The sequence below is a fragment of the Charadrius vociferus genome, unplaced genomic scaffold (genome assembly GCF_000708025.1).
Source record: "Charadrius vociferus isolate BGI_N301 unplaced genomic scaffold, ASM70802v2 scaffold475, whole genome shotgun sequence".
Lineage (NCBI taxonomy): Eukaryota > Metazoa > Chordata > Aves > Charadriiformes > Charadriidae > Charadrius > Charadrius vociferus.
Window position 1 is genome coordinate 2,513,604 of NW_009648337.1, and position 11,482 is coordinate 2,525,085.

The 11,482-nt window shown below is 39.6% G+C and overlaps 1 protein-coding gene across 1 annotated transcript in view; it reads right to left on the minus strand.

Moving 5' to 3' along the window:
* The window catches only part of HEATR3 (HEAT repeat containing 3), a 16,623-nt gene extending 6,200 nt beyond the window's left edge, over positions 1 to 10,423 (minus strand). The window contains exons 1-8 of the mRNA XM_009885071.1: positions 10,254 to 10,423; positions 9,343 to 9,430; positions 8,248 to 8,360; positions 6,338 to 6,447; positions 5,438 to 5,578; positions 4,395 to 4,675; positions 3,614 to 3,704; positions 439 to 596 (exon numbers count right to left, since the gene is read on the minus strand). Coding sequence (XP_009883373.1) covers positions 439 to 596; positions 3,614 to 3,704; positions 4,395 to 4,675; positions 5,438 to 5,578; positions 6,338 to 6,447; positions 8,248 to 8,360; positions 9,343 to 9,430; positions 10,254 to 10,300 — 1,029 coding nt within the window. The 5' untranslated portion in view covers positions 10,301 to 10,423. The remainder of the gene's footprint in view (positions 1 to 438; positions 597 to 3,613; positions 3,705 to 4,394; positions 4,676 to 5,437; positions 5,579 to 6,337; positions 6,448 to 8,247; positions 8,361 to 9,342; positions 9,431 to 10,253) is intronic.
* Positions 10,424 to 11,482: the final 1,059 nt, after the last annotated feature.

Below are 11,482 nucleotides of genomic sequence, written 5' to 3' on the forward strand. Positions count from 1 at the left end.
AAAGAGGAACACGCAGTTTTTCAGAACTGACTGTTGCCATTAACATAAGTTACTTCCACCTCACTTAGCTAATATAGAAATCTGGCAGTCACGCTTGTACCCAAAGTTTCCTTTCTTCTTCCAGGTAATCTTTTTCATGTCCAAATCAAGGAATAATATCCTTCGTATTTTGGAAAAGCCAAATAAAATTTAAAAAAAGCACCAGATTTCTGAAACATATGAACACTATTCCCACTTACATGAAGAAATTATTTAGGTCAAGACAGCTCATGTGATGATGCTCCACCTCTAGGCCAAAAAAAGTGAAGCTACACCGATTTATAAAAATATTCCTTTTCTCCAAATGGATTGGGATAATTTATTTGCCTAACCTGGGATATAAATCAGGCACAAGGGAAAGACTGTAGCATGTGCTGGAAATAAAATAAAAGACAATACCTTCTTTGGAATGAGGTTGTTCAGAAATGCTGAGTTAACCTCATCAGAGAGGCACAGAGGTGACATTAGCAGCCCACTCCCCTCATTGTATGAGTTTTCCATAAACAAGTCACTTTCATCACTGCTGGAGAGTTCTTCCCATTCGTCATCAGAGGGATCTGAGAACAGAAGACAGACACGTAAACGCAACAGCACTCACACAATAGGTATCCCGCTTCTCAATTATACTTGGCTCCAGCTCCTGGTTTAGGAGTCTTTAAGCTCTCAGTCTCTAAAAGAAGCCACACAAACCAAGTGCCATTAAGCTGCAGTTCTAAATATTATACTACTTTTGTTATTGTTTAATTAAAAAAGCACTTATTTTATGTTCGCTCAGGCAACAAGTACTCTTATGAGAGAGGTTCTTCATACACAGGTGCTTCACTCAAAGATATCAAAAAAGGTATAGAAGAAACATTCATAAAACATTTACTAAGATTTTATCCTGGATTGTACCATTTTACTTTTTGAGGTAGATTCAACCATGCAAATACACCAGTTTAACTTGTTTACTAACTGAAACCAGTTTAAGGCAAATGCTTCCTCTGGAAATACTGAAGCCACAGACAGATGACCTCTGACTGGGCACTAATTGGGCTGGATGAAGATGCTTCTGTCTCCACAGCAAGGCCAGCTGAAAGGAAATGACGGCAGCAAAACAAGCCAAAGCAAGCCAGATCATCTCTGTTAGCCACTTCTGGCAACATATTTTAAGTAAACTAAGCCAGATTTATAGTTATAAACCTGAACAAGGTTTATTCTTACATGATGTACTCTACTAGCAGGTCTGCAAGGGCAGACGTGGCGAGAGGGGCTGAGGTGGTTATTACCAACGGGGACAGCTACTGCAAAGGGAACAATCTGTCCACGGCTTAAGGCAGACCTCGCCTAACAAGCACAAGCTGAGTCCATCATTTGTACTTGAACTATTATATCCATGTCCACAGGATTTACACTGGTTTATCTAAAGTTGGTTTAAACCTAGTTACATTTTAACTGGTGTGACACTGGTGTTACGCAAGTCTGAAGTCTACCGGTTGGACTGATCCTCCTCACCGACAGGTGAAAGCTCTGCCTGCGGACACGGGTCAGGATATTTAACTACAGTGACGAAAAAATATCACATTCACCCCCAAGTAATTTTGTCTGACAACAGATTCACATGAGATCTAGGTACCGTTAACTACGGTAACAGCCATGCGCCTTTTCTGTGGCAAAAGGTAAATTCATTCACTTAAAATACAGCAAGAAAGGTCCAAATGAACGCATTTCACTGGTGCTGTGCAGTAGCTGAAGAACTTATTTGAAGGTGACAAGTGCTGTTTATCCGATGCAAAATAACTCATCAGGATGTGGCAACTTGATCACACGGGTATCTTCTTTTGGTTATGGTAATTAATTAATTCTACAGCTACACTTTGCTAGGGTTGATAGCCTTTGCATGAGAAAACCGTTCTTTTATGCTTTACCAACCCACAGCAGCAACAAGCATGAAAACAAAGCAGACATCCCCCTTTCAGTCAGTCTCTTGCCTTTTCTAAAACATTACAAAGCAAAGCAAACAAAAATCTCCTTTGAAAATTAAATGATAACTATATGAGCTGACAATGCAATTCAGCAACAAAAAAGACAACAGCTGTCGTACGCTCACAGTGAGCGACCAGGGCAGAGCAGGAACCGGACTCTGTCACATCAGGTTTCTTGTACCGTTCTTGAAAATACAGAAGCAATTCCAATGGCAATCCCATCTTAGCTAGCGCTGGTAACCAACGCGCTACAGACTGGGCAGCAACGCTGGAGCCTGCTGGTGCTGGCTGCCTTCCCGTGTCCCCGTACAGGGGAGGGGACTCCGCTTCTTCCCAACGCCAGCCAGCATTCCGTAAAACGTGTCCCTTGCCAGCCTGGTTATTTCCCTCAGTTCTGTGGCAAGCTGAGTGTTTCTATGAACTCAGCATAATGGCTCGAGCTATTTTCGTCCTCAAATAACTTGAAAATTAAATGAACGGCTGCCTCTGGATTCCTTTTAATTTCTACAGACTATGTTTCTGTCTGCCCATGAATGGGTAAAGTACTGTAGTGAAATACAACACAATCAACCTTACATTACACTGAGTGAATGGCAGAATATGCAGCTTATCCACAAGAGATTTTCCAATTAAAGGGGAAAGCTTATGAATTACAGCTCATTAGATGAGAAATGCAGTTATGAAAGGAGCTTCGTATTACTAGGTGCAGAATTTCATTGTGCTGCAAGAGTAAAAAAACTCACCATTGGGAATATCTAGGCATTACTGTGGATTTTATTAGAACCTGAAAGATTTACTTAGAAAGTTATCTCCTACACAATTACTTTTGCATCAGGCCCACGAACTGTACTAGCAATTACCATTTTCAGGTTTTGGAGGAATTTTGGGGTGTTGGGGAAGGTAGTTTGTTCATTTTAGACAGAATTTGAGAATCATTTATCTTCCTGAAAAGCTATCAAAACTGATTATCGGAGTTCATAGAGGACATAGAGTATCTATTTCCCACTCCCCCTGGAGTAACCGCCTTTCTTTCTCCTCCAAAAAGGTGGAGAGAAAAGGCTCATAAAGGTGGAACCCTGAACAGCCTAAATCTGCATTGCTGTCAGATTTGCATGCAAAAGCTGTCTGTCCTCCTTTTGCAACACTTGTAGTATCAAAACTAAACCAAAACTAGAAGATTTATCTGCTTTAAAAAAAAAAAAAAGAAATTAAAAAAAAATATATCGATGCCCCAATCCTGTGATAGGATTCACACCCACACTGCAGCAGACGAACACCCAGACCACGCTCCAAATGCACACGGAATCTGCTGTAATACTTTTTAGGAAATATCTCGTCAGCACAAGTGGTTTTTTGTTTGTTCTTAAATTTTGGTACATGTAGCATCATACAAAAAATATCTAAGTAAGAAATTATTTAAATGAGAAAAAAACCCACTTAAATTAGTAATAGAAATTACAGTCCAATCTGCCCCACAGATGAAGGTCTCAGGGACAAGTCTATGTGCATTCACCCTTAAAAGCCAAGATCACCAAAGAGCAAACTAAACGTGACCTATTCCCAAAACAAAGTGCATCACAACACTTGCAATGACAGAGATTCCTACAAACCTTCGCTGCAGCACATATTAACAATGATTTCCAGAGCAGTCTGCTGAGCCGTCAGTAAAGCTGTCACTTCTTTCAGTTCCCACTTATCAGACTAAAAAAGAAAAATATGAACCAAATTTAATTTCGTAAAACATTTCAGCACAATTTAAGAGTACTCGGGCTGTCAGTTGAAAATACAATCCAGCTATTTCTGCTTCTCATCTTCCCCCCTTAAATAAATAAAGAAAGAAGAAGGGAAGGGGAAAAAAAAAAAAATCACTATCATCTTTCTGCTGGATGCTTCAGAATACATTTTACCTTTAAGAAACACCACCTGCAGTAAAGTTGTAACAGACAAGACTGTGTAATGTTAGCTAAAGCCCTAACAGAAATATTTATTTCTGTTACTCATTTCACGCACACACTAGTGAACGCATTAGTTAACCTCTGTGTCACCTCCGCTCCCCACTGAAGGGTTACAACCATTACAAGTCCCACTCGCCTCACGCGGAGATCAGAAGTCCCTGCAGTAGCTACAAGCAGAAGTGTCAGGTAAGCCTGTATCTTCCACCAGAGGAAAATAAATGGAAATGCGCTTTCCTGATGTGCCGTGCAACTTGACCACATTGGAACAAGTTGTGTTGAAATTCTCCATGCTCATCTTTGAGGTTTCAGCTAAAATAGACACGCTATTTGGGAGTTCGGATTAGTAACAGTCATAGGCAGTTTACTCTGGCTAACGCCGAGTCAGATGCTCAGCCAAACGCAGTAAGCTGCCCGAGAGCCAGCCAGCCACACTTACGGGAAGTAGATCCGAAATGTCATTTTCTCTCCTGACTCTTTCTTTTGGTATTTCTTCCATGTCATCTTCACTCAAAATACAGTTGTCTATAACATCACTCATGTTTTCCTCTGTTTCTGCCTCCACAGCAAGTTTTAACCTGTTTTTTTCAGCTTCATTCATACGAATAATTGTTTCGCCGGCATCTATTGCTAATGCTTCTGAAAAAATCTTCAGGATTGCATTAACCGTGCTTCCCAGGCTACCTGGTGGAATGGTATCCTTGATATTCCAGATAGTGCCTAAACATGAGAGAGTTGAAATATGAAAGTTATTAAAACACTCAATTCTCAGCTCCATAATAGCCACATATTTTCTAAGGACACAGGCTCCGCTACTTAAAATACTCAGTGCTTATACTTCAGAATGAATGCTCAAGTCTTTTCTCTAGAGACTTGTATTTTTTTCTGTTTAACATTTCATATACTCATCTGTCATAACTATGTTGTGCCCACATATTAAGCTCAAGTAAATTTCAGCATGTAAGCATACACAGAGTATTTATGTGGAGTGACCTTGGTGACGCTTTTTACCTGCGATAACAAATCCATGAGATAACTTTCTAAGCGTTCTCAGAACTAATTTATTACAATCCAGTATCAAAAATCACCATGGTTGAGTATTTGTGATAGAAAGAAGAATGCAAGGTAGAGAATCAGAGGTAAAAATCTACACCTATTAAGATCAAAACAATTCCTGTACTACTTATTATTGACTCATTCCACTGTTGAAAACCAAATGGACAGTTAAAATGTGTTATGACACTGAGCAGGTACTGAATTCAGAATCAAGCATTTAAGACAGTTTTAAAACTAGTTGTAAATATCCAGTCCCTCCAAAACACAATCCCAAAAGGCAGAAAGAACCTCATGAACCACGTATACAGGCTTTGACGATCCAATGTCCAGATGGCAGCAGAGAAGACCAAGCCTTCTGTCCCTCCCACCCTCCTTTACCTGCCGTACTCTCCATCGCAAAGCAACCAACGCCCTCCGGCATCGTACCTGCTATCAGTGTTCTCAGAAGGATATGCTTCATTGTGCTCTCTGGACACAACATCACAGTTTCCAATACTTGTTGTGCAGAAGCATTAAATGAGGAAAGAAGATCTGGATTATCTTCAGTCACTGCCTGCAAGCAGTTTGCTGCAGCAAACAACAACAAAGATGATTAACAAACCCAACAGTAGCTTTCACTCTCCTAATGAGAAAGCATTATCTTCCTGAAAGCTGGAGTAATGAAACGCAGAGAGGAAAAAGCACTGCATGCAGCATCATGCTGTAATGGTACGACCCTGTCCTTCACAAGCTGTGTTTTAGATTAAAAGACATTCTATTGCAAACCTGTACATAAAACAGGTGAGGACAGTACCACATCAGACAGGGAACTGGCTGTATTCGTTTCAGCTACTCAAAATTCAATGTCTCCATTGTATACTGACTAGGGACAACACCCAAAAAGTGCTGTGAGCACATACACCTGAAAGACCATTGTAAGACTGTATTAACAATGCTACTAATAAAGCTGTGTTGAAAGTCACAGGAGTTGTTTGGGCTTTTTTTAGATGGACCATGTCGTTTGCTCTACAAATTAAACCCTTCGTTACCAAAATCAGAAAACAAAATAAAGAACACTGCCTCCGGCTAGAGCTTTGCTTCCACAAAATTTTGCCTCCCCTGTAACCACTAATAAGCCATTCTCCTTTGGACTGAAAGCAAGCACAACAGATGTCAACTTCTGAACAATGTGCTGTTCAGAAGGGAATTCAAAGTCTTATATTCAGTGTGAAGTTTAAGTAACACTAAGGCAGGTGCATTATGCAATGGACATGACATCAGTATTACATTCATATAATAAAGAAAAAATGTAGTTTTAAATCCTTATCTTCTCTTTTTACCACTTACCTACTGAAATAGCCAGATCCACATTTGTGGAAAATTTCTTCATGTAATGTAACACAGCCTCCAGACATCCTTCTTTATTGAATATGTATACTGCGGTATTGTTGCATTCACTAATGAAAAAAAAGATTAATAAAATACTTTTCCCAGGAAAAACTTACTGTAACGACATTTTAAGTAATGTGTACTCACTATTACTCGCGTTTTAAAAACCTACCAAAGAATTACACATTAGTCAAAGAGCTATCGCGGTTATGATCAGCTCTGTATAAAAGGGAGAAAGAGAGGCTGCAACACCCCGGACAGCCCTGGGGAAAGCTGGCTTCTGCCAGCTGCTTCCTCACGCGCGGTATCCGGGAGTTTATTTGGGAGCCTAAATACAGTCTCAGGCAGACAGAGCCAGCCAGAGCGTCAAAGGCAGCACACAGCTGCGGGCTACGAGCCAGCCCAGCACTTTCTGCAGCCGTGGAAGACCATCCACAAACTCACTGATAACAGAGCGGGCTGTTGCCCCTCACATCAATAGTTGCTTACTGCGGAAAATGACTGCTCTCACCATTCAGAAATGCGTGCTAAGTCAATGCTAAATGTGACATTGACTCTAATTACCTAACAGTGGGAATTGTGTTTCTTCAAGTTTTCATGGCTATTGCTGTTTTTAAACTAATGTATTGATACAAGACAAATTCAAACTAAAAAAGCATGGAACCTAACTACCTACACAAGTCTTCGTTTTCCAAAATATCTTCAAAGCTTCTTCAAAAATATCTTCAAAATTTACTTTTGAAGATATTATGTCTCAGCATCAATGCCAGCCCCAATTGTCTCAGTACCAAACTTAGCAATGAAGTCAGCAGTTCATGGTCATTGCCACAAAGTTCAAAATACAGAAGTGATTTACAGCACACTTAATGATTTTAGTTCCTGTTCCGAAGCACTTATGTCTACAGAAGCAGTAAAAAAAAAATGAACACAAAACATTGTTGAGTCAGAGTTACAAAGGGTCATGGACTCTGTGTAAGGTGCTGAGCAAGCGGTTTCTATACTGTTCTAGATTCCAATCCCTAAAAAAAAAATATTTACAAAAACGTCCTCAAGCCAGCAACCATACGAACAGATGTAGAGGCAGCTCCACTGAACTACTGTACAGTACAAAACAAAATTCTGTATGGACCAAAGTGCATAATGACATGGAGCTGTTACAAAACAAAGAGAAAAAAATTCAAGAAGAACTTTCAGAAAAGGTTTGTATCACTTCAATGTTTATAGCCATTTCCGTATTAGTAGTGTTGCCACTTCTCTTCCTTCACCTGGTGTTTCCAATGTAGACTAACTGAACAATTCACATTCTTTCTCACATAATTTGTATCAGTGCCTCGGTCACTAAGGGATAGTTTGTCCAAACATTCAATATTAACTTTTGGGATGACCTTCAGAGAGAAAAAGTAGTACAAAAACTCCTCGTATTCCCAGAGCACTGGAATCCACTGATCAGAATTTCCTTTTCTCCATCTCTCCTGTATCATGATAAGGATATATCCTTATAAATATATATAAAGAGACTATGACACAACACGTTCAGAAAACAGTATCAAAACTTAGGATGAACAACCAACAGAAAAAAAATTGTCACTCTCCTAAAACTAATGAGCAACTTCATGCACTTTTAGAATCCTTCACTTACCAAAGTAATTTATGGTAGAAGATAAACTTGTATGTCAGTTCAGATGAAGCCTTGTGATTTATTAAGCAAGGCACACATCGGAGCGACATAATCAGAAATCAGAATCAGCAACTGAATACATCTTCCCATGCAAGGAGAGTAATTTCTTTTCTGCCTCAATTACCATTCTCTTTTCCAGGAACAATTTAATTTAGTTCTTCTAAAAGGCCAGTGTTTACACAGCACTTACCATACATTCCACAGCAAATTAATAGCTTCGTTGGCTATGTCTTCAATATAATTTTTGTTCATCTCCTTGCACTTCTTTGGAGAGAGCTGGTTAGCATCTAGTCCAGTGCTACACTACAACCAAACAAGAGAACCAGGGTTGGGAAACAAACAAGCCAAGAGAAAAGCTTAAAACTTAAAAAAAAAAACCCTTAAAACATTAGCGGCAGAGTGAATGGAGAGATCTCTCATGAAGTGTTTATTACCAGAAAACCCACCTAGTCTCCTATTCTTTATAAGAACTGGGCCACAATGGAATTGAATCAGTGACAATTTTTTTTCTCTTGTAGAAAGACTCTTACAGTACTTGTTTTGCATTCAATAGTCTTCAGAAGCATTTTTTTAAAATAAAGAAATACTTAGCAATTTTAGAACCTGAAATACTGTTTCTTGCTAATACAGTCTGTATGCAATTCTCAACAGTTCTTTCTAATCACACAGATTAATTCAGCTAATATCTTGCTGTGCTTTACAATAATGCTATTACCCATATTTTAAAATGGGGAAGAAACATACAGAAAATGATGGTATTGCTCAAGGCTGCTCATACAAAGACAGCAGGTGACAGAATTCAATGCAATTTCCAAACTGCACTGCAACACCTGGACCAAACAAAGAACAGGTATTCAGTACCGATTATTCTACAATAGCAGTAACTACCCAACTGTAAAACCAAGCTTTCATTTAGACAAAACTGTTTACCAAAAAAACCTCACTAGAATAATGTTGCAACATAAGTGTTAGATCTGGCTCTCGACTGACAGAATAGACTTGTCTTGACTGAGGTTCCAGACCCAAAAATCTCCAGACCATTTAAGCAAAAATCATCCTAGCCAGCAAACCTCACCATGGACAGAAGTTAGCAGGTCAGGAGGCAGACGCAAGTGGTTTGAAATCTCTAGAATAATTTTTATACTATTAAACCTACTGAAACAGTCTTTTGAAAGATCTTTCAAATATCTTATCTTGGTAACAGCTACAAAAATTGAGCTATTTTTGAAAATGAGATAATTCAATGGCCAGGTCAGTTTTTAAATCAGAACAAAAATAAACATACCTCTTTCAGAAGTGCGACAAGGGGTGTCATAATGTCTTTTGTCACCATGTCATCACAGACTTCAAACCCTCCACAAGCACTCAGATTTCTGAGGTAAAAAAAAAAAAAAAAAAAATGCTTCAGATCACATACAATACTTTCCAGGAACGTTTAAAAAAAAACGTGTATTTGGTATTCCTCTCTAAAGGTTATGGTACTTTATGTTTTAAAATCAATCTGCTTAATCAGTAATTTTAGTCTCCTACTTTCCTAACATAAAAGGATAACTTTGGTGTTAGGAAAAAAAAAAAAAAATTTCACTTACTTGTGAAAGTAAGAAAAAAAGAAAAAGAAAGCTTACCTGCATTAAACCATGACTTGCCAGGTATTACACAGTATAAGATGTAACATGAATGTTAACAAGCATTAGCATTACATTTCTGTACAAATAAAGCAAGCTGTAGGTCTGACCGCAGAATACCAACTCAAAAGGATGCTGTTTAATATTTACAAGTTTCTCAAAAGCCAGCTATGTGCTAACTAACCCACCACTCCTACAGTGTCATCAGGAGACAAAATGCAATACTAACAGCATTCAAGTTCTCCATATTTCTTCATACTACTGTTGGGTTTTTTCCCCCCCAATGTAAGGACGGAAAGTAGTGCGTTTCCACTGGGAGTAGACAAAACAGTAGTAACTAACTTAAATCCCGCTCCTGACATTAAAGTCTCATGGCAGCCTACTGGAACAAAAAAAGCCCAGAAGTCCCTCTCTTGGGGACTTTGACTGATGTAGACATACGTACTCAAAACACAGGTGAAGCAAGAGAGGTGGGCATTCAAGTTAACAGCTTTTAACAGTAAACCCCCACTATTTTCTTTAATACGCCAGCAGTACCTCATTCTAACTCTGAATATTAACAATTGCTCACCGGAGAGCGCCGGCAGCTGTCTCGCGAACACCTAAACTGTGATCCATCAACAATGGTCCTAAACAGCGGACAACGTCTCTCTGGAGGAAGGCTGGGATTACGTGCTGCTGCTGCAACAGCTTGGAAATACTGGCACAGGCGTACTCCCTCACTTCAGCACTCGGATGCTGCAGCTGCGGAGACACAAATGGGGCAGATTAGCGGCGAGGGAAAAGGTACCCAGAAGTTTTTATTGAGTGAAAAGACTGATCTGCCTTTTGATTTGCAGGCCTAGCACCATAGCTCCAGCTCTACTGCTCCTGAATGGACTCAAGAGCTTCTACCTTCCATGGAAGTTTCTAAATCCTTGCCTGGGTTATGCAGGTTAACTATATGACTAGGTAAATACTATTCTGGGTGTTTAACAAGAGCGCAGTAGTTCAGGCACAGATTTGACACTAGCTGGCACTGGTGAGGCCTCACATCTACCTTCATTACCATGTTAAAAAAAAGACAAAAGGGGGGAGGGGGGAAATGCCATCAAGGAAGTATAACAGAGACAACATATGCCACCATAAAGAAAAACTGAAGAATTAAAAAATATGAAAAAAAAATGAAACATGACAGCCTTTAGACTAAAAACATCTGCTTAAAAACAAGGAGCAAGTGTTCTCCATGCCCACAAGATGACACTGACTGATGCTGTAATGGAGGTTTAGGTGAGATCCAAGAATTGCAAACCATAAAAATAATAAAACAGCAGAAGTGCCTATCCTAGAAGGTCACGGAGCTCATTGAAAACCTAACAGAAAAGATTTCCACTCTGCTCTTCAGCAGATGTTTAAGAGTGCTACATTAGATCCCACCCCACTGAAACTGATAGAGGTCTGGCAGTTCATCCTCACCCATGCAGTCGTGTATTTTTGTACTCCCTTTTTTTGTCGTTTTATCTAAAGACTAAATAGGTTACTCCAGAAGAACAATCAAGCAGTGATTTGTTCAATGAGTCCAGTTATATGAAGTGAACAAAGGGGATTTACCTACTGAAAGGAAAACAGATTTTTACTTCTGATTCTAAAGCAACACGTGCAGGAGGAGGTTTAAACTACAGTTTTCACCTGGAGTACTTCACCCAAACCAAGAACGCGGCCAAACCCAGACTTTTTTCGTATTTTCTATCAGTTGTCTCTTCCGTGCGGACGCGGGGCTGCCGGCGGGGACGCGCTCCAGCCGGCCACACCGAACCCCTC